The sequence below is a fragment of the Corythoichthys intestinalis genome, chromosome 2, assembly GCF_030265065.1.
Source record: "Corythoichthys intestinalis isolate RoL2023-P3 chromosome 2, ASM3026506v1, whole genome shotgun sequence".
Lineage (NCBI taxonomy): Eukaryota > Metazoa > Chordata > Actinopteri > Syngnathiformes > Syngnathidae > Corythoichthys > Corythoichthys intestinalis.
Window position 1 is genome coordinate 73,752,873 of NC_080396.1, and position 19,735 is coordinate 73,772,607.

General features: G+C 40.1%; 1 protein-coding gene across 2 annotated transcripts in view; it reads right to left on the reverse strand.

Annotated features, from left to right (window-relative positions):
• LOC130912552 (prickle planar cell polarity protein 3-like) overlaps window positions 1-19,490 on the reverse strand; it is a 39,584-nt gene extending 20,094 nt beyond the window's left edge. For both annotated transcript variants that reach the window (XM_057830711.1, XM_057830710.1), the window contains exons 1-2: window positions 19,341-19,490; window positions 8,860-8,909 (exon numbers count right to left, since the gene is read on the reverse strand). In XM_057830711.1, coding sequence (XP_057686694.1) covers window positions 8,860-8,909; window positions 19,341-19,382 — 92 coding nt within the window. In that variant the 5' untranslated portion in view covers window positions 19,383-19,490. The remainder of the gene's footprint in view (window positions 1-8,859; window positions 8,910-19,340) is intronic.
• Between the last annotated feature and the right edge of the window lie 245 nt (window positions 19,491-19,735).

Genomic DNA, 19,735 nt, shown 5'->3' on the forward strand with positions numbered 1-19,735 from the left:
ACTACTAAACGGAGGTCGGAGGGGCACCGTGGAAAACGTTGACATTCTACGGCCGTATTACTGAGCCATTTCACGGAAGCACACCACACTGTCATATTTTTAAATCATTTCAATCTTCATTTCAGTGGTAAGCTCTTTCCTTGTTTCACCACCTGCACTAACCTTCTTGGAACCTGTGTTGATTTCTCTCAAAAGAAAATCAGTCGTGCGTCGGATGTCAAAAAGATCGTGTGTCGAAGTACCACTATACCCCAAAATCAACAGAAAGCGACCTATGAATGTCCCAAATTCAACAGCAAGTGACCCGAAATGCCCCAAAATGAATAGACACTGACTGCAAATCAAGAGGAAGTTACCTATGGTTGTCCCAAATTCAATAGGAAGTGGCCAAAAATGCTCCAAAATGAATAGGAAGTGACGCAAAATCAACAGGAAGTCACCTGTCTGACAATATTGTTGTGATTCAAGGCTATGTAGTAAATCAACGTGACTTGACCTGTAAATACCCAAATCAACAGGGAGTGACCGGTGAATGACCCAAAGTAAAAAGCAAGTCACCCAAAAATGATCCAAATTAACAGGAGGTGACATGGAATTGAGGCTAAATCAACAGAATGTGTCCCGAAATGAAACCTTAGTCTCGTAGAAGTGACTCAAATTCAACAGGAAGTGATCAGAAATGCACCAAAATCAACAGGAAGTCACCTGTCTGACAACATTGTTGTGATTCACGGCTATATGTTAAATTTGACTTGACTTGACCAGCAATAACCCCAAAATCAACAGGAAGCAACCACAAATTTACAGGAAGTGACCTGTGAATACCCCAAATCAACAGGAAGTGACCCGAGTTTTTAATTGAATTTTGATGAACTCATTGTCTGACACTGACGTTGATAGACGTTCAATCCATTTGAAGCGGCTGCTTCAAATGGCCTACTCGTGATAAACTCATCTTCATTCACAGCGGAAGGATGCTCTGACGCCACGTGATCGGACGTCTATAATCGGACATCCATCTGGAGGAGGTTGCCGACGGCGACTAAATTTCATTTTAATCCCATCAGCGCTGAGATCACGGCTAGTTTTTCGAGCGGCATTAACGCCATCCCGAACGGGTGGCAAACCAGGTCAGCGGCTTAATCCGGAGGGGAGAAGACCGCGCCCGTAATCCACCTCTCCGCATCTGTCGAGGGGGGAAGGTCTGCGAAGGCCTCGGCTTTTTCCGTCACTTGTCTGAATTCAAATCGAGTCAATATATCCAAATAGCCATACATGACTTTGTTATCCGTATGCTCCCGCCAGAATACATATCCAACAGGTTGCTAACAAAACCTGAGAATTACAAATAGAAGAGTATCTGTGAGTAGTCATTGGCTGCCGTTGATGGCGCTAGACATCCAATTCATTATGATTAGGAAAGAACCAATGTTCTTCGCCCCCTTCCTCTCAGTCAAAATGGATTAGATGTCTTGCACCGTCAATGGCACTGAAATTAGAGCTTCCACAGTAGCAGGCAATGAGTTCATTTTAGGTCACTTCCTTCTTAATATTAGGATACTTACAGGTCACTTTCTGTTGCTTCTGGGTCATTTCCTGTACATTTTAGGTCATTCTAGGGTCACTTCCTTTACATTTTTTTTCAACCTGTCCAGTTCAGCTGTTTGACACAGAGAAGTCTGGGTGTCCGGTTGATCTGAACAGTTTTAATGTTTCACATTGGAGTATGACATACGCCCATTGTGATCATTCAATATATTAAGATTATTAAGACATTATTAAGACAAAGCAGCAAACAGGAAGGGGTTATGGGGGAACAGAAGAAAAGAAGGAGAGAAAAGAGAAGAAACACAAACAACAACAAGAAATACATTAAACGCCTAAACTAACTATGAATATGTTGGTGTTATCGTCAGCTAGATGTATTTCCGGTTGACACCATGTGGGGGGCCTGTTAACCAGGGAAAGAGAGGGGGAGGGGCGTCGAGAAGATAAGCTATTGGGAGCGGTGGAGTGTACAAAAATCAGCCCTGCGATCTAGAACCCAGTAATTGTGTGAATCCCTTGTGAGCGTGAATCCTCTGGCAACCCACCCTACGCTGCCCCATTGCCAATCAGTGCCACTGAGGAACTCCACCCGAGTGCGCCCATTCAAATCCGGTCATTCGCAAATCCCACTGAAAATGCGATAGCCACACAGACGAGCATAGCGCCACCCCAGGGTAACACAACCCCCCCACCCCCGCCCGCCCCCCAGCCTTTGAAACAGCCCTCCTCCCGCAGCCCAGCAAAGGGGCCATCACCACCCCCCAGGGATCCAGGGTGATTCCCCGGGCCACACTCGCCCCTATCAACCGGCCTTCAGGGATGGGGAGAGGGGATGCACCAACAACCCCCATGCCCACCCGGCCCACGACCCACAGCCGCAGCCCCCCCAGCCGGCACGGCACATTGTGGGACCCTCAATAGCCCGCCAAGCACAGGGCAGGGCAGGGCCCCCCGCCAGAGCAGGCGACACTACGCCGACACACCGGCGTCCAGCCAGCAGCCCGCGTCAGAGCACAGGGCGGATACCCAGGCAGATAAGAGGGGGGAAGGCGGAAGCAGGAGAACGCCAAGGAGCCGCTGCGGGGCGACGCAAGATCAGAGCCGCGACTTCCCCCCACTCCCACAGCCGGCAGCCCAGGCGGGGGGGGGGCACGCCCCGGGAGCCACGCCATAGAGAAAAAGTGTGGGACCCACCTATCACCCTATTACTGCGACTGCCAGCTCCCTGACTACCAGCCATTACCCAGCACCGTGATGGGATTGTGTGGGGAGGGTAGTGCAATGTATGCATTAAAATAGCTAGGTTTGGGACAGTGGGACCGCTGCATGGAATTTTTACCCAGGTGTCTGTCCCACCGCCCTTTGTTGGAGCTCACCCGTGGAGTATGATGTGTGTAGTGCGTTAAAATAGGTATGCAAATTGTGGGGCCTGCCATGAGGAGATAACTGTAATGTCACCCCCTCCCTCCCCCCAAACAGGTCCCATCCATCCCACAATCTTGGTGTGTGATGCATTAAAATCAAGGGGGAGCCGGGCCAGGACTGTGTGGCCCCATCCCGACTCTCCCCGGAGGAATGAATGAGTATGTAGGTGCCAGGGTGAGAGGTCCTTACGGTGCAAAGTGAGGAATGCGTGAATTCAGAGGCAGGCTCCCACAGGCGTGGCCCCGTTCACCAGGACCACCGGCCGCAAGGCAGGGGAAGGCCAGGGTCCCGATCACCCCCGCGCCGCCCAAGCACCCACCCCGCACAGGCGCCACACCAAGCGCCGGAGACCAGGGGATATCCACCCCACCGGTGGGGGACAACAAGCCCCACCCCAGGCTCCATAGAGGCTCCGCCTAGGACCCCACCGACTTCCTGTACATTTTGGATCATTTACATTTAATATTGGGTCACTTTCTGTTCACTTCCTGTTGTTTTTGGGGCATTTACAGGTCCTGTTTACACTACTGTTACAATCACAGGAACGTTGGTTCATTCCCCTCTTCCTCCCAGTCAAAATGGATTGGACGTCTAGCACCATCAATTGCCACTGAAACCAGGGCCTTCGCAGGCGGTCTTCCTTGTCTTGGGGGCATTTTCTGGTCACTTTTTGTTTATTTTAGGTCACAGCTCACAAACTAAATTGGCAATAACTTGATCAGCCAAGTGGCTCAGGGATCGAACTAGGCATGTGCCGGTCTTAGATTCTAACAGTATGATAACCCTTAGCCAAAATATCACGGTTTCACGGTATTGCAATTACAGCTCTAAAATGTGTTACTTTGAGATATCTGGGTTAAAAAAAAAACAATTGAAGAGGATTTTTATTTTTCAAAACATTAGCAATTTGGAACATACAGTCATGTGAAAAAATTAGGACACACTATGGAAGCCTGTGTGTTTTCTAACATATTTGGTCATATGAATATTTAAGGCCTGCCTTATATAAAACTCACATTTAGTTTGTTGTGCCTCTGACTGTTGACGTGAGAGAAAACACCATGTTGGGATCAAAGGAGCTGTCTAAGGCCTTCACAAAGAAGATTGTAGACGCCTATGAGTCTGGTAAGGGATTTCAAAAGATCTCAAAAGAATATAAAATCAACCATTCCACTGTCCGGAAAATAGTATACAAGTGGAGGGCATTCAAAACAACTGCCAAAATGCCCAGGTCTGGCCATCCAGGCAAGTTCACCTCGAGAACAGACCCGCAGATGCTAAAAGAAGTCTCCAAAAACCCTGAAATGTCATCACGGGATCCTGCTGTAGGCTCTTGCTGCTGTTGATGTGAAAGTGCATGCATCTACAATCAGAAAGAGACTTCACAAGTTTAAGCTTCATGGGAGGTGTGCAAAGTGGAAACCTTTGCTCTCCAAGAAGACCAGACTAAAGTTTGCCAGAGTGAATGTAGGCAAAGACCATAACTTCTGGAATAATGTTCTTTGGACAGATGAATCTAAAATTGAATTATTTGGACACCAGGACAGAGGACATGTTTGGCGTAAACCCAATACAGCATTCCACTAAAAGAACCTCATACAAACTGTGAAGCATGGAGGTGGAAGTGTCATGGTTTGGGGATGCTTTGCTTCAGCAGGACCTGGCCAGCTCACCATCATAGAATCTACCATGAATTATATCGTGTATCAGAGTGTGCTTGAGGAACATGTGAAATCATCTGTGAAAAAAATTCAAGCTGAAGCGAAACTGGACCCAGCAACATGACAGTGACCCAAAACATACCAGTAAATCCACCAAGGACTGGCTGAAATGGAGAGTCCTGGTCGAGTCAAAGTCCAGATCTTAATCCCACTGAGATGCTGTGGGGTGACTTGAAACGGGCTGTACATGCAAGAAACCCCTCAAACATCTCACAGCTGAAAGCATTCCGCGTTGTGGGGCAAACTTTCTTCAGAAGGATGTCAAGGACTGGTAGACGGCTACAAAAAGCATCTCGCTTTATTAGTTATTTCAGCCAAACGGGGTAACACTAGCTATTAGGTGGTAGGGTGTCCTAACTTTTTCCTCAGTTAGAATATGCATTTTTGTTGATATATTTGGTTTAAAACAATGTTATTTTTTGTTGGTTACCAACAATTGAATCACTTTCTTTTCCAGAGATAAAGAAAAAAAAGATCAGACATTGATATGTGAAGTTGTGAACATTTCTTAATAAAGAACTGAATATTTCATGCGGTGTCCTAATGTTTTCAAGTGACTGTAAGTATAATGTTAAGTTAAAATAAATTTTAAAAAATAACTGAAATATTCTAAATAAAATTTAGATAAATGCAGTCCTTTAGGTGAGCCTTAATCCACAGCCACATCTCAACATGATTACCATCAGAACAAGAATAATTGAATTATTTTCCATAAAAAGCATGTGTGTATGACTCGTATCATGTTTACATTATACACACACTCCCTTTCTCAACACAGACAGTTGCCGGAGAGAAAAAAAACACGTTTTACCACCACTAGACACACTAATCACGCCGGAGTTAACTCTCGTATCTGGTTGGAAACGTTCATGACAGTGTTTACTAACCTTTAACTTTGTATAAAAGCGAAATCATATTGGAGGTATTGCCTCCTCGGCATCCACTCTCCCCAAACATGTTTTACATGTCGGTTGGCCCTTCTCCTCTAAACCGCGCCCGTCTCTAACTTTTCTGTAGCCGAAGTATTCCCATACAAGCGATTTCATTTTCTTCGATGGGGGGAAATTTTTTTTAGGAGTTTCACCTCCTTCAGCCATTGTGTAGCACCTGCAGACTCACTGACACTGAGCAACAACCGGTGGGAGAGTGTTGAGCCTTGCAGCTGCAAGCGAGGGATTTCTCTCTGCATTTTTGGACATAAAAAATAGCTAATACGGTAGGGACGGTATGACGGAAAATTTTTGCGGTTTTGAAACTGACGTTTTCATACCAGGGCATACCTTGAAACCGGTAATCGGCACATGTTTAATACACATATATACATACATATTATATATATATATATTTTTTTTCTTTTCAATTCTTTCAACAGATTTTGTTGAACACTACAGTACTTATGTTTTGTGCCAATATTGACATTTGATTGACATCATATATAAAATAATTCACCTCCTCTCAGAAAACAGAATCAGCTTGTAAGTGCATCAGGGTGATTCTCATCAAGCTAAACTGAGCTAAACTATGTCTTTGAAGATTTTACTCACAGCTGGAGAGAGACAGTCTTTCCCATCTGGCAATCCTGCCTGCCATTACTTTTACTTGAGTCAAATTTCTCTAATGTACCAGTACTCGATATTTTGCGGGGGTGCCGCAGCCTATCCCGCCCCCTAACGATGGGCAGGAGACAAGGGTACACCGTAAACTGCAAGACAGTTCTTTTACTTTTAAGTAGCAGCTATCGATTATTTAGGTAATCGATTCATCTATCAATTAGTTAGTTCGAATAATCGAGTAATCGGAGTAGGAACATTTCATGCGTTGCAGAAGAAAATTTTAGGAGATTGCAAATATTGCACTTTCAAAAGAGTTATAAATGAAAAAAATACAAAATACAATGGTATTTGAATACAAAATAATTGAATTGAACACAAAATAAAATTCCCAAGTGTTTTATCAAACTACGCAGAATTGCAGTTTCATTTCACAAGAGCAATAAACGCATATAAAAATAATTAAAACACCTGAGCTTAGCTTCAAACGGTATTAAAAAATAAATACGGATCGAAGTACAACAAAAGAACAATTGGCTAACTTGCATAGCAAATGTCCGCTAGCTGAAATGCTATAATATGCTAACTTTTTTTTCTTTTCAACAATGCTCTTAACAAATTTTTCAAATACATACTCCCACCAAAAAAATATGCTAAATATATCTCTAAGCTAAATTATGAATACATAAACAAACTATGGCTATCAAAATTATCGCGTTAACGCCCGGTAATTAATTTTTTAAATTAATCACGTTAAAATATTTGATGCAATTAATGCATATGCCCCGCTCAAACAGATTAAAATGACAGAACAGTGCAATCTCCCCTTGTTACTTGTGTTTTTTTAGTTTTGTCGCCCTCTGCTGGCGCTTGGGTGCGACTGATTTTATGGGCTTCAGCCCCCATGAGCATTGTGTAATTATTGACATCAACAATGGCGGGCTACTAGTTTATTTTTTGATTAAAATTTTACAAATTTTATTAAAACGAAAACATTAAGAGGGGTTTTAATATAAAATTCTATAACTTGTACTAACATTTATCTTTTAAGAACTACAAGTCTTTCCATGGATCGCTTTAACAGAATGTTAATGCCATCTTGCCGATTTATTGTTATCATAAACAAATACAGTACTTATGTACCGTATGTTGAATGTATATATCTATCTTGTGTCTTATCTTTCCATTCCAACAATAATTTACAGAAAAGGATGGCATATTTTATAGATGGTTTGAATTGCGATTAATTACGATTAATTAATTTTTAAGCTGTAATTAACTCGATTAAAAATTGTAATCGTTTGACAGCCCTAAAACAAACTAGTGCTGTCAAATTTTTTTGCATTAACGGGCGGTAATTAATTTTATTAATTAATCACCTTAAAATATTTCACGCATTTAATGCATGCGCGGAATTACCCGCTCATCCATTGCCGTAAACAGATAACAATGATGCCGTTTTTTTTTTTTTTTGCACATTGAGAGTTAAGAGGCAAAGAAATGCAAGTAGACAAAGGCGTTCTTTCAACCGCGCCGTTTATTGGCATAGGTTTTGGCAACTCTTTCACAACAAATATAACTATTGTGGCGAGCGACGTGGAGAAGAATGACAGGAAATAATCTTTTTTCTTAAGACTTCATTGAACACAACGCAGAACATATACCATTTACAGTCACCACTGACAGTCATGGCTGCCCAACTTCCAGTCATGCATTTGGGCGGAACAGTTAAGTCGCTACAGTATCATTTAGTGAAAGCACAACAAAAATAATATTCCTATCCCTCAAAAAAATATAATGTTCACAAAAAGAAAAGCGCTCAATGTAAAGAGAACTGGCATTCCCAATCAAAATAGCTATGCAAAATACACATAAAACTTACTCAGACTTTGGTCAAACTATATTCAAACATTTCGTTTAACTCAACGAATATACTGGATGGCAATACTTAGTCACAATATACAAACCATCTGAGGTCTCATACGTTGTGAAGTCAACACTCAAATAAACGTAAGGTACAATGAACCCGGAAACTACGGCGTCAGTCAGGGGGCAAAACGCACGAAAACATTCACAGGGGTTTTAATATAAAATTACTATAACTTGTACTCACATTTATCTTTTAAGAACTACAAGTCTTTCTATTAGTGGATCCCTTTAACAGAAAGAATGTTAATAATGTTAATGCCATCTTGTGGATTTATTCTTATAATAAACAAATACAGTACTTATGCACAGTATGTTGACTGTATATATCCGTCTTGTGTCTTATCTTTCTATTCCAACAATAATTTACAGAAAAATATGGCATATTATAGAGATGGTTTGAATTGCGATTAATTACGATTAATTTTTAAGCAGTGATTGACTCAATTAAAAATTTTAATCGTTTGACAGCCATAAAACAAACATATTAGCTCAAACAAAAACATACCATACGTTGCTCTTAACAGAGAGCAGCTGGATTCAGCCATGTGAAATGAGTTAAGTCATATTCACTGCTGCTACTAAGGGGCAGTGTATCCACGCAAATCAATAAAACTAAATGCAAAAACTTTCAAACTCGAGTTGATCGATTAATCGTTTCAGTTTCGTTCAAGACAGCGAGCGCGTACCTCCACCCGTGGCATTCTTCTCCGCGGGGCCGTCCGACGTCTGCTTCCTCCTGTTGAGCAGAAAAGTGCACAGCTCATATCGTTTGTTGGCAAAAGTTGCGATGTTTCTGACCAGCCACAGCGTCCGTAAACGCCACGCGGATCCTATAGAAGGAAATGAAGTGCTATACTAAAGCAACTGGTCCTAATACAGCTCAAGGCAAGTTGAATTCAAGACTTTTAATCCATTGTTCAAAGCCACTGAAGGCTCTAGACCGAGGGTCAGCAAACCGCAGCTCATGAGCCACATGCTGCTTTTTAGCGCTGCCTTAGTGGCTCCCAGGAGCTTTTTTCAAAAATGTTAGAAAATGGAAAAAGATGGGGGAGGGAAAGATATACTTTTAGTTTTTATATGGTTCCTGTAGAAGGACACACATTACACAAACCTTCTTCTAATTCATTAAAATTGTAATGAAAAACTTGAGGCGGCATCATACAACAGTGCAGTCACGTGGTGCATCCTTCTCTATAGCATGCACTGCAGGGAAAATACACGTTTAGCATATTTTCCACACTATGAAGCGCATCAGAGTATAAGGCGCACCTTAAATGAATGGCCCATTTTACAACTGTTTTCATGTATAGGGCGCACTGCATTATAAGGTAGTAGTAGTGGTGGTTGATGTTGTGTTGCGTTATGCATCCATAAGATGAAGCTGAGCTAAATGGAATGCCATGCCATTATCAACCAATATTGATCCATATATAAGGCACATCGGATTATAAGACACACTGTCAACCTTTGAGAAAATTGAAGGCTTTCAGGTGCACCTTATAGTGCGGAAAATACGGTAATCATAAAGGCTCATTATGTATTTGTAGCAAACTTCGTCATTTTGATAGTAGGCTAATATAGCGAAGATGGATACATACAGCACGTGTTGCCTTCATTATCAGGCTTTCAATTTTTTGCGGCTCCAGACAATATTTTTTTGTTTTTTTTGCTCCAAAACATTTTGTGTTGCCGACCCCTGCCGAGACGTTCAATCCGTTTGAAGCAAGGGGGTTGGCCGCAAATGAAGTTCGCTGCCAACCCTCCTGCTTCGAATAGATTGAGCATCTAGTGATAAACTCATTTGAATTGATAGCCCAAGCATTAAAAGAGCTTTCATGGCCCCTACAATGATGGCCTCAGGCTGGCAGCCATGTTGGTAGGGCCACGTTAAAATGCAGTCCTAACTAGCATTGACAGCAACAGACGTCCAAGCCATTTGAAGTGGGAGGGTTGGCAACAAACTTTCTCTGTCTGTAAACCAAAATCAACAGGAAGTGACTCGAGTCGTATCAGGAAGTGCTTTCAAATCCACTAGAAGCGACCTGGAAATACCCCAAAATGAACAGGAAGTGACTCGCTGGAGTTTATAATGCTATAATGCCGGCAAGTGAGCACGGCTGTCCTTTTGGCTAATGGCGTGAATTAGGCATCGCTGAAAATTTCTTTTCATTTTTGTTAACTTTCTGTTCATTTAGAGCGGATTCTTTTTCTAGCTAGAACGAATTTAAACCCAAAAATATATATATGGCGGAAAACACAGACAAGGCTGAAAAAGCAGTTTCTGCTCTTCTCCCCTCTCTAAAATAAACTGCTGTATTTTAAGCCAAAAGAACTGTTGTGTTTGATAGAACAATATGTCTATATGCTGCCATTGCAGTCTCATGGCGCATTATGCCCCCAAACTATTTCTAAATTGTCCATTTTAGCCTTGAGACTCCCGTTTGTAGACACAGTGCAACCGCTTTTCTTTCAAATTATTAATTATTCATTATTATTATTCAAAATGTCCATCATTCTTAACTTAGTATCATTGATGTCCAATATTTAGTTTCAAAAAAAGACTTTAAAAAATTATTCATCGTATATTTTAAACCTTTAAACAATTTACGACACACAAAAATAGGGTCTGGAATTAGGTCACGGATATCTACCTCATAACGATCGGTTAATTGTACTTTTTTCTGTTACTGTTGCATTTCCCCGATATTTTGGATGATAAATAATCAATCCAAACAAAGAAAATTTGAAATAAAACGTTTAAAAGGGTAAATATTTGAAAATGAAAATCTCGAGCACTCCTTGTCGTTTGTGAATTCTGCATCACGACCGTTGTTATATTACCATGTTTCCCCATAAAATCCCCACAAAGTCCGGCTGAGGCCATTCACAGCTGTATCTTGACACTCGGTGATACATGCTATATGGAGTTTTAGGATCAAAACAAGGTAAGTACGCGATAATATCTCGTTAAAATCATGGTGTCTTTAATCATGCTCTTTAATGCTCTCACCTCGTGTTAACGGAAAGCCACAAAAAGACATACAGTGCAGTCGAACGCTAGCGCGAGAATAATGGACACAGCAGGCTAACTGATTAGCATGCTGTCCATTATCTTTTCGATCCTTATTGCCATTTACATTGCTTATTATGGGGTGATTAGGGGTATTAGATACATTAGATGCTGAAATCATAAAGCCTAGGTCCTAGGCTTCAAGTCTAAATACAATAAATATACTGTATAGCGTTATGTACTCACATGATCTATATGTTCCCTTTATGCATATGGAGCCTTTTATTCTCAGTATCTCACATTCTTTAATCATAATTGAAAAAATATTTTAAAAGGGCTAAATTAAATCTATATTTACTCACACACCAATTTCATTTATCATTGCACATCCACCCACATGTCTAAGAGCATGCATATTGATGATCAAAGACCTGAGTAGACAAAGGTTGAGGTCTTGAAGTGTTCGTTATTTATTATGTACAAGGATGGCTGTCCGAAACCTTTTTTTAAATGACAAACTTTCAAAGGTTTCATAAATTTCTATTTTTCCCTCACCTGATTTGACCTACTTTTATGGGGTCAAAAAACGCCCTCCTGTTCAAAATGTTTCTTCCCCCCAAAAATTGAGACTTTAAGCTTTCCAATGATGTATCACACATACGCCAATTTTGAAATTTGGCCAAATTGGGGCTCTCAGAGCGGAACTTCAAGTCACTTGAGTGTTTTCCGCCATATATACATATATAAAATACAGGTCATCCCCGGTTTACGAACTAGTTCCGTTCCTGGGCTGGCAATGTAAACCGGATTTCCGCGTGAATTGGAATCAACCCTTTAAATACTTCAAATCACCCTCTAAATTATAAAATATATATATCTAAAAGCATGTATTATACATCACTGTACGGTCCTCGCCAAGACGTTGGAGCTAAGTCCTAGCTAAAAAGCGAGCTAAGCTCCTAAATGATGATGTCAGACATCCGTGTGGTTTGCTGACTTCATTCATCTGCTCATGACATCAACGCTTGCAGAATGAAACTGAAATAAAATGAAATTAATCAGTCTCATCTTCAGCGATTCAAATTTGCATTTATAAGTAGCTGCTGATACAGGAATAACAAAGGATTAGCATGTATCAGTTATCGTCCGCACATCATCAAAAACATTCACATACAGCCGTTGCCTCTGGATGCTTCTCAAGCAACAAATGTGCACGCAGGCTGTCACCTCTATTAGCATGTGCCGGTATGATATTCTGACGGTATGATAACATTAAGGCAAAATATCACGGTTTCACTGAATTGCAATTTCAGATCTAAAATGTGTTACTTTGAGTTATCTGGGTTAAAAAAAATCCATCTAACAGGATTTATTTTTCAAAACATTAGAAAATTGGAACATACATATATTGTTAAGTTAAAATAAAAAAAAAATAAAAAAACAAAACAACTGAAATATTCTGAATAAAATGAATATAAATGTAGTCCTTTGGTGAGCCTAAACCCACAGCCACAGCTCAACATTATTACCATCAGAGCAAAAATATTTGAATTATTTTCCATAAAAAGCACGTGTGTACCATGTTTATATTGTACACACCCTTTCCAAACACAGACAGGTGCCAGAGAGAAAAAAACATCACGTTTTACTGCCACTAGACACACTAAACACGCTGGAGTTAACTCTCGTAGCTGGTGGGAAACGTGGAGTTTCACCTCCTCCAGCCATCGTGTAGCACAGCTGACTCCCTGACACTGAGCAACAACCGGTTGGGGAGGGTTGAGCCTTACAGCTTCAAGCGAGGGATTTCTCCATCCATCTTTGGGATATAAAAACAGCTAATACCTTAGGGACGGTATGACGGAAAATTTTTGCAGTAGACATCCAATTCATCTGGAGCGGGCGGGGCCAATGAACGGAGGCTCATTCGCTGAGTCAAATTCACAAAAGAAGGAATTTCTGACACCATACACCAGGGTTCACTAAATCTGGACCTCGGAGTCACATTTCCTGTTGTGTTTTCCATGTCTCCCTCCTCCAACACACCTGAATCAAATCATCAGGGTCATTACCAGGCTTCTGGAGAGGTTGCTGATGACATAATCATTTGATTCAGGTGTGTTGGGGGAGAGAGACGTGGAAAACACGACAGGATAGATGGCATCGAGGTCCAGATTTGGTGAACCTTGCCATACACCATTTCTTTAGGTTTTAGGCATCTAACCTATACAAAGACGGTCATATCGTCCAGCACTACTTTTGCATATGTCTCGCTTGCCCGCGGACGGATTATCGTGATACCTCCATACGGCAGTAAGCTGGCAAACGTATACAACGTCACGTCCTCTAATGGCTTTTGTTTTGTACACAAGCATCTAAGTAGGATGCTAACAGCTGTTATTTTCTGCCGCTGGCCGACACGCAAAGGCGGACAAAACGCTGACATTTGTTCAATAAGCAGTGTGACAATATATCCAAATTGTGATATACTTTGTATCCCAAAAGTTTGTAGATTCAGTATGCTCCTGCCAAGAATCCATTTGGGTGATTCTCATGAAAGCAAACGAAGGACAATGACCAAAGCTAACTTAAAATAGCAGAGTGCTAAGACGATTTTTTTCATCAACAATTAGCTCTCTAATATTTTATTGACAGGAAAATATTGTCTAAAAACATGCCATGTTACACATTATGGTAATGATCACCTATGGTTGATGGGAAAGTAGGTATATGGCAGAAAACACACACAAGGCTGAAAAAGCAGTTTCTGCCCTTGCAGCCCTCTTTAAAATAAACTTCTGTATTTTAAGCTAAAAGAACTGTTGTGTTTGATAGAACAATATGTCTATATGCTGCCATAGCAGTTTCATGGCGCATTAAGCCCCCAAACTGTTTTTTTAATTCGTCCGTTTTACCCTGGAGACCCCCATTTAGACACTGCTCAACCGCTTGTTTCAACCCAGCCATAAAAAGAGGATAAGTAATCATATTTATTATTCGAAATGACTATCATCTTTAGCTTAGAATCATTAATTAATGTATAATATTCAGTTTAAAAACTTTTTTTTTTTTGGTTACTGTCGCATTTTCCCTGATATTCTAGATGATAAATAATCGATCCAAACAAAGAAAAATTGAAAAGAAAGATTTAAAATCCTAAATATTTGTAAAAGAAAATCTCAACCACTCCTTTTTGTCCCGGACTTCTCCATCGAAACCCTTACTGTGTTTCACCCATAAAATCCCCACAAAGTCCGGTTGTGGCCATTCACAGCTTTGTCTTGACACTCAGTGATACATGTTACACGGAGTTTTTCAATCGAAACAAAGTAAGTACGTGATAATATCTTGTTAAAATCATCGCGTCTTATATTATGCTCTTTCATGCTCGCACCTCGAGTTAACGGAAAGCCACAAAAAGTCATACATTGCAGTCGAACGGTAGCGCGAGAATTATGGACTGACTTGGGTGCTATCCATTATCTTTTCGATCATTGTTGCCGTTTTGATTGCTTATTATGGGATGATATTGATGTATTAGATACATTAGATGCTTAAACCACAAAGCTTAAGTCCTTGGCTTCAAGGCTAAATACAATAAATATATAGTGTTATGTACTCACATTTACAGTATATGTTCCCTTTATGCATATGGAGCCTTTTATTCTCAGTATCTCGCATTCACATTCTTTAACCATTTTTGAAAAAATGTTTTAAAAGCCCACTGCAAAAATTAAAATATTATGTATTGGAACTTAACCCCTAAAATTCCCCAGGAACTGTTTTTCTTTGCACAGATTAAAATCAAGCTAAATCAAAAACTGTATACAGTAAAGTTATAATAAACTGTATGTCTTAGTGCATTCATATTGATTATCAAAGACTTGAGTAGACAAAAGGGGGTCATCTTGAAGTGTTTGTGATTCATTATGTACCAGAATGGATGTCTAAAACCTTTTTTTAAATGAGAAACTTTCAAAAGGTCACAAAAATGTCTATTCTTTCCTCACCTGATTGGACCTACTTTTAGCTCATTTGCTCCCAAAAACGGATAAATACATTCTATTTTTAATTGTTTCAGTGTCCCAAAGACGTATTTATACGTCTTTTACGTTTTTTATTCCCAAGAGACATCTCTGGGTTCTGATTCAACTTAGCTCCAAAGCACAACGCTGAAAATCCATTTTAAAGCAATAAAACTGGCCACTGGAGGGCAGTAGCGCATTTGGTAAGACATGCAACTTGATTCAAAAGAATGATCGGCTGGCCGCACGGCCGGGGCGCAGGCGGAAGACAACCGAATGGACGTCCAGGATGCAAGGCAGCGGACGACCGAGCTGAACAACCGGGAGGACGCTCGGGATGCCAGGCACTGGATGACCGAGCAGAACGACCGGGACCACTAGTGCAGTGGACGAGGCCGTTGAGTCCGTGCTGCTCACCGAGCAGAGACAGGCGGCGATTAGGGGAAAAAGTTTACCCCGTCTGTCGCAGCCACAACATCATCATCTCGCAGTTAGTTATGTGTAAATAAATTGTTACTTTGCTATCAAAAGATCTATTTTTCTTGTTGTTTATGTTATTTTGTAAAAGGAAAACATTATTCAGATGTTTGGGATGCAACTAAAGCAAAAAATAGCTGTGTTAAAGTCAAAGTTATGTTTGAAATGTTTGCTTTCACAAAAAGCTTTCTCATCAGAAATTGGAAAATTGCTCAAACTAAGCTATTTTCTAATGGTGAATTGTAAAGAATGGAAAAAGATATGAACTAACTTTTTTTCCTGCTGAAAGAATAGAGTCTAATCTTTCTTTTGGTGGGTTCCATGTTTATATAGCAAAGAAACAGAATTTTCTGTGGGCCTTGCAAAATCAGTCAAAATCCAGTAAAACGGCCGGGAGCGAAGGGGGTTGCACCGGTGAAAATGGCTGGGAGTGAATGAGTTAAGGTGTCAATAAATGACCTCCTGTTCAAAAAATTTCTTCCAAAAGAAAATTGAGTTTTTTGTTTTCCAATGATGTATCACACATGAAAAAAGGACAACTTTGAAATTTGGCCAAATTGGGCATCTCAGAGTGGAACTTCAAGTTACCTAAGTGTTTTCCGCCATATACTGTATATTAGGAGTGTGACGGTACACCCAAGTCATGGTTCAGTACAACAGCATTTGAAAGTTAAAGTTTGTATACCATTACACTCTTATATACGTGAAATTTAAGAAAATCTAAAAAGGGTGGTGTATGGTTTTCTTAAGGGCTGTCAAATTTATCGCGTTAACGGGCAGTAATTTATTTTTTAAATTAATCACGTTAACGTTATTTGACGCAATTAACGCATGCGCAGAATGACCCGTTCATGAGTTGCCTCAACCAGTTTACAATGACACCATTTTAGCACATTGAGAGCGAAAAGGCACAGAAATGCAAGTGGACACCACAGGCGTTCATTCGACCGTGCCTTTAATTGGCTTAAGCTTTACTAACTACTAACAGTCATGGTTGCCCAACTTCCCATTATGCATTTGGGCGGAGTAAGAAACGATCTTTTTCATAACATGGTTAATTGAATACAGCGCAGAACATATTACCTGTATGTACCATTTGCAGCCACTACTGACAGTCATGGTTGCCTAACTTCCCAACATGCATTTGGGCGGAGCAGGAGACGATCTTTTTCTTAACAGGCCTAATTGAACACAACGCAGAACATACTGTATACCATTTGCAGCCACCATTGACAGTCATGGTTGCCCAACGTCCCACCATGCATTTGGACGGAGCAGGAGATGTTCTTTTTCTTAACACGCCTAATTGAATACAACGCAGAACATACTGTATAACATTTCCGGCCACCACTGACAGTCATGGTTGCCCAACTTCCCATCATGCATTTGGGCGGAACAGTTGAATCGCTACAGTATCGTTTAGTGCAGTGGTCCCCAAACTATTCCACATAGCGCCGCAGTGGGTGCAGGATTTCACTCCAACAAAACAAGACCACACCTTTTCACCAATCTGGTGTTTTATAAGTGTAATCAGTTGATTGCAGTCAGGTGCGGCTTGTTTTAGTAGAAACCAAATTGGTTAAAAGGTCTTTGCTAGATCGGTATGAACAAAAATTAGGACACACAGCGGCCCTCGGGGACTGGTTTGGAGACCCCTGATTTAGTGAAAGCACAACAAAAATATTCCTATCTCTCAAAAAAAATTATGTTCACAAAAAGAAAAGCACTCAATGCAAAGAGAGCTGGCATTCCCAATCAAAATAGCTATGCAAAATACACTTAAAACAGACTTTGCCTTGGCTAGATCTCTAATTAATATAAAACTCGCCATTGACCCCTTGTGGTGTATTTCAATCACTACCTTACGTAGTTAAAGACACTGTGGAAGAACGGCAGGGAGCCCGATGTCACTTTTTGATTGAAAAGTTTACAAATTTTATTAAAACAAAAACATTAAGAGGGGTTTTAATATAAAATTACTCTAACTTGTACTCAAATTTATCTACAAATTTATCTACGAACTACAAGTCTTTCTATCCATGGATCCCTTTAACAGAAAGAATGTTAATAATGTTAATGCCATCTTGTGGATTTATGGTTATAATAAACAAATACAGTACTTATGTACAGTATGTTGAATGTTTATGTCCATCTTGAGTCTTATCTTTCCATTCCAACAATAATTTACCGAAAAATATGGCATATTTTAGAGATGGTTTGAATTGCGATTAATTACGATTGACAGTCCTAGTTTTTTTCGAAAACACAGTTCAGTTCAATCAGTTAATATGAACATTTTTTATGTGAAAGATGGAATAGAATGGATCATGAATAACGTGTAGAACATGAAAAGTAACGTCAGTTACTTTACCGAGTAACTAATTACTTTTACATTGAGGTAACTGAGTGAGTAACTTAATTACTTTTTGGAAGAAGTAATTTGTAACTGTAACTAATTACTTTTTTAAAGTAAGTTTAACAACACTATTACCGGTGTTTTTATATTAGCCTTAATATTGTACTTTTATGTTGTGCACGTTATGGCGAAGCTTCAAATCTTTTCGTCTTAGTCTAAGTCTTTTAGATGAAAATACTTATTAATCTTAGTCATATTTTAGTCATTTCAAAATGCGTTGGTCTTCGTCTAGTTTTCGTTGACGAAAACTCAAGACTAATTATGTCATCTCTAAAATTCAAGTTTTAGTCGAAAAATAAAGGTTTACATTTTTTCCCCCAACCATTTAAAATGAACATTAACAGACAAGCAGTTACTGTACGATCTACAAGGACAACGCCAATTTCCTGGTGAAAATACACTCAAAGTAGCAAAATGGTAATATTTCAATTAATTATACCCACCTGGACGCCACATAGTGTGTGTGTGTGTGTGTGTGTGTGTGTGTGTGTGTGTGTGTGTGTGTGTGTGTGTGTGTGTGTGTGTGTAAAAAAGGTCCAAGAGTTTAAGAATCAGAGAGTTTAGGAGAATGCTCGCCATTAGCATTTAATGCAAAGCTAGCTACGAGTTACATTTAACGGAAACTATGGCACATTTTTGTTTCGTCAGACGAAAGTTCTGATGCATGAACCCAAAAGTCCGGATATTTTTATTGTCCATAAAACAGTGCATGCCATTATCATTTTCATCCAAATACTGGCCAGATTAAGGAAATTTTCTCCATTTTAATGTAGCCACTGATGATGATAGTTGAACCTGAGTTGACTGTCAAATGACCACTTATAACGCTCAAAAACAATTAAATCTTTGTTCAAAAAGCATTGTTATTTCAGAAATGAACTCATTCAGTATGGGTGGTGGACAAACCAAAAAATAGCTGTTTTTATTTTCATCTCACCGAAATTCAAGGCTCACATGACTCTTCCTATCAAACGGCTTGATTGTTAGTTCATAAATTGACTGCGGCTGCAATACTGCACTGGACGGCGCTAGACGTCCAATGCATTTTGACTGGGAGGGGCTGGCATAGCAATATTAAGAAAACATATAGCACGAAACATACATGCCAACAGTAGAAAATTCTGACTAGAACACTGGACTGCGAGTTTCAAATGACAGAGAAAACGTCAAATACGAGTTTAAAAAAAAGACGAGAGAAACGTGTTGAAAGTTGCCGTGAAGAACCATTAAATCACTTACCGAGCTGTTGGTTATTCGCTTTTTCGACCCTCGTAGAAACATGTTACATCATTAAAGTACTCGTGTGTCCAGCTAAATGAAGACAAAGTCGGATTTTCCGGACAAAAAGAAGAAATAAATGTTTTTCCACTCCGTGTGATAGCTAGGTAAACTACCTGTAAAAAAAAAAAAAAAAAAAAAAAAAGTCCACCGAATGCCTCCGGCAAACCACTTCGGAAACTAACAAGCTAGCTTGGCTGAGGAGGATCAACTTCCTGTTATCTTTCAGTGTTAAACACGCGGCAGAACGAGTTTATTAATGCTATTAATTAATGCTGTTCGAACGCTGATTAAATTATGACAGTTTATTCCGAACGATAAAATGTGATTTTTGAAGAAATTACGTGGGAAGTTTT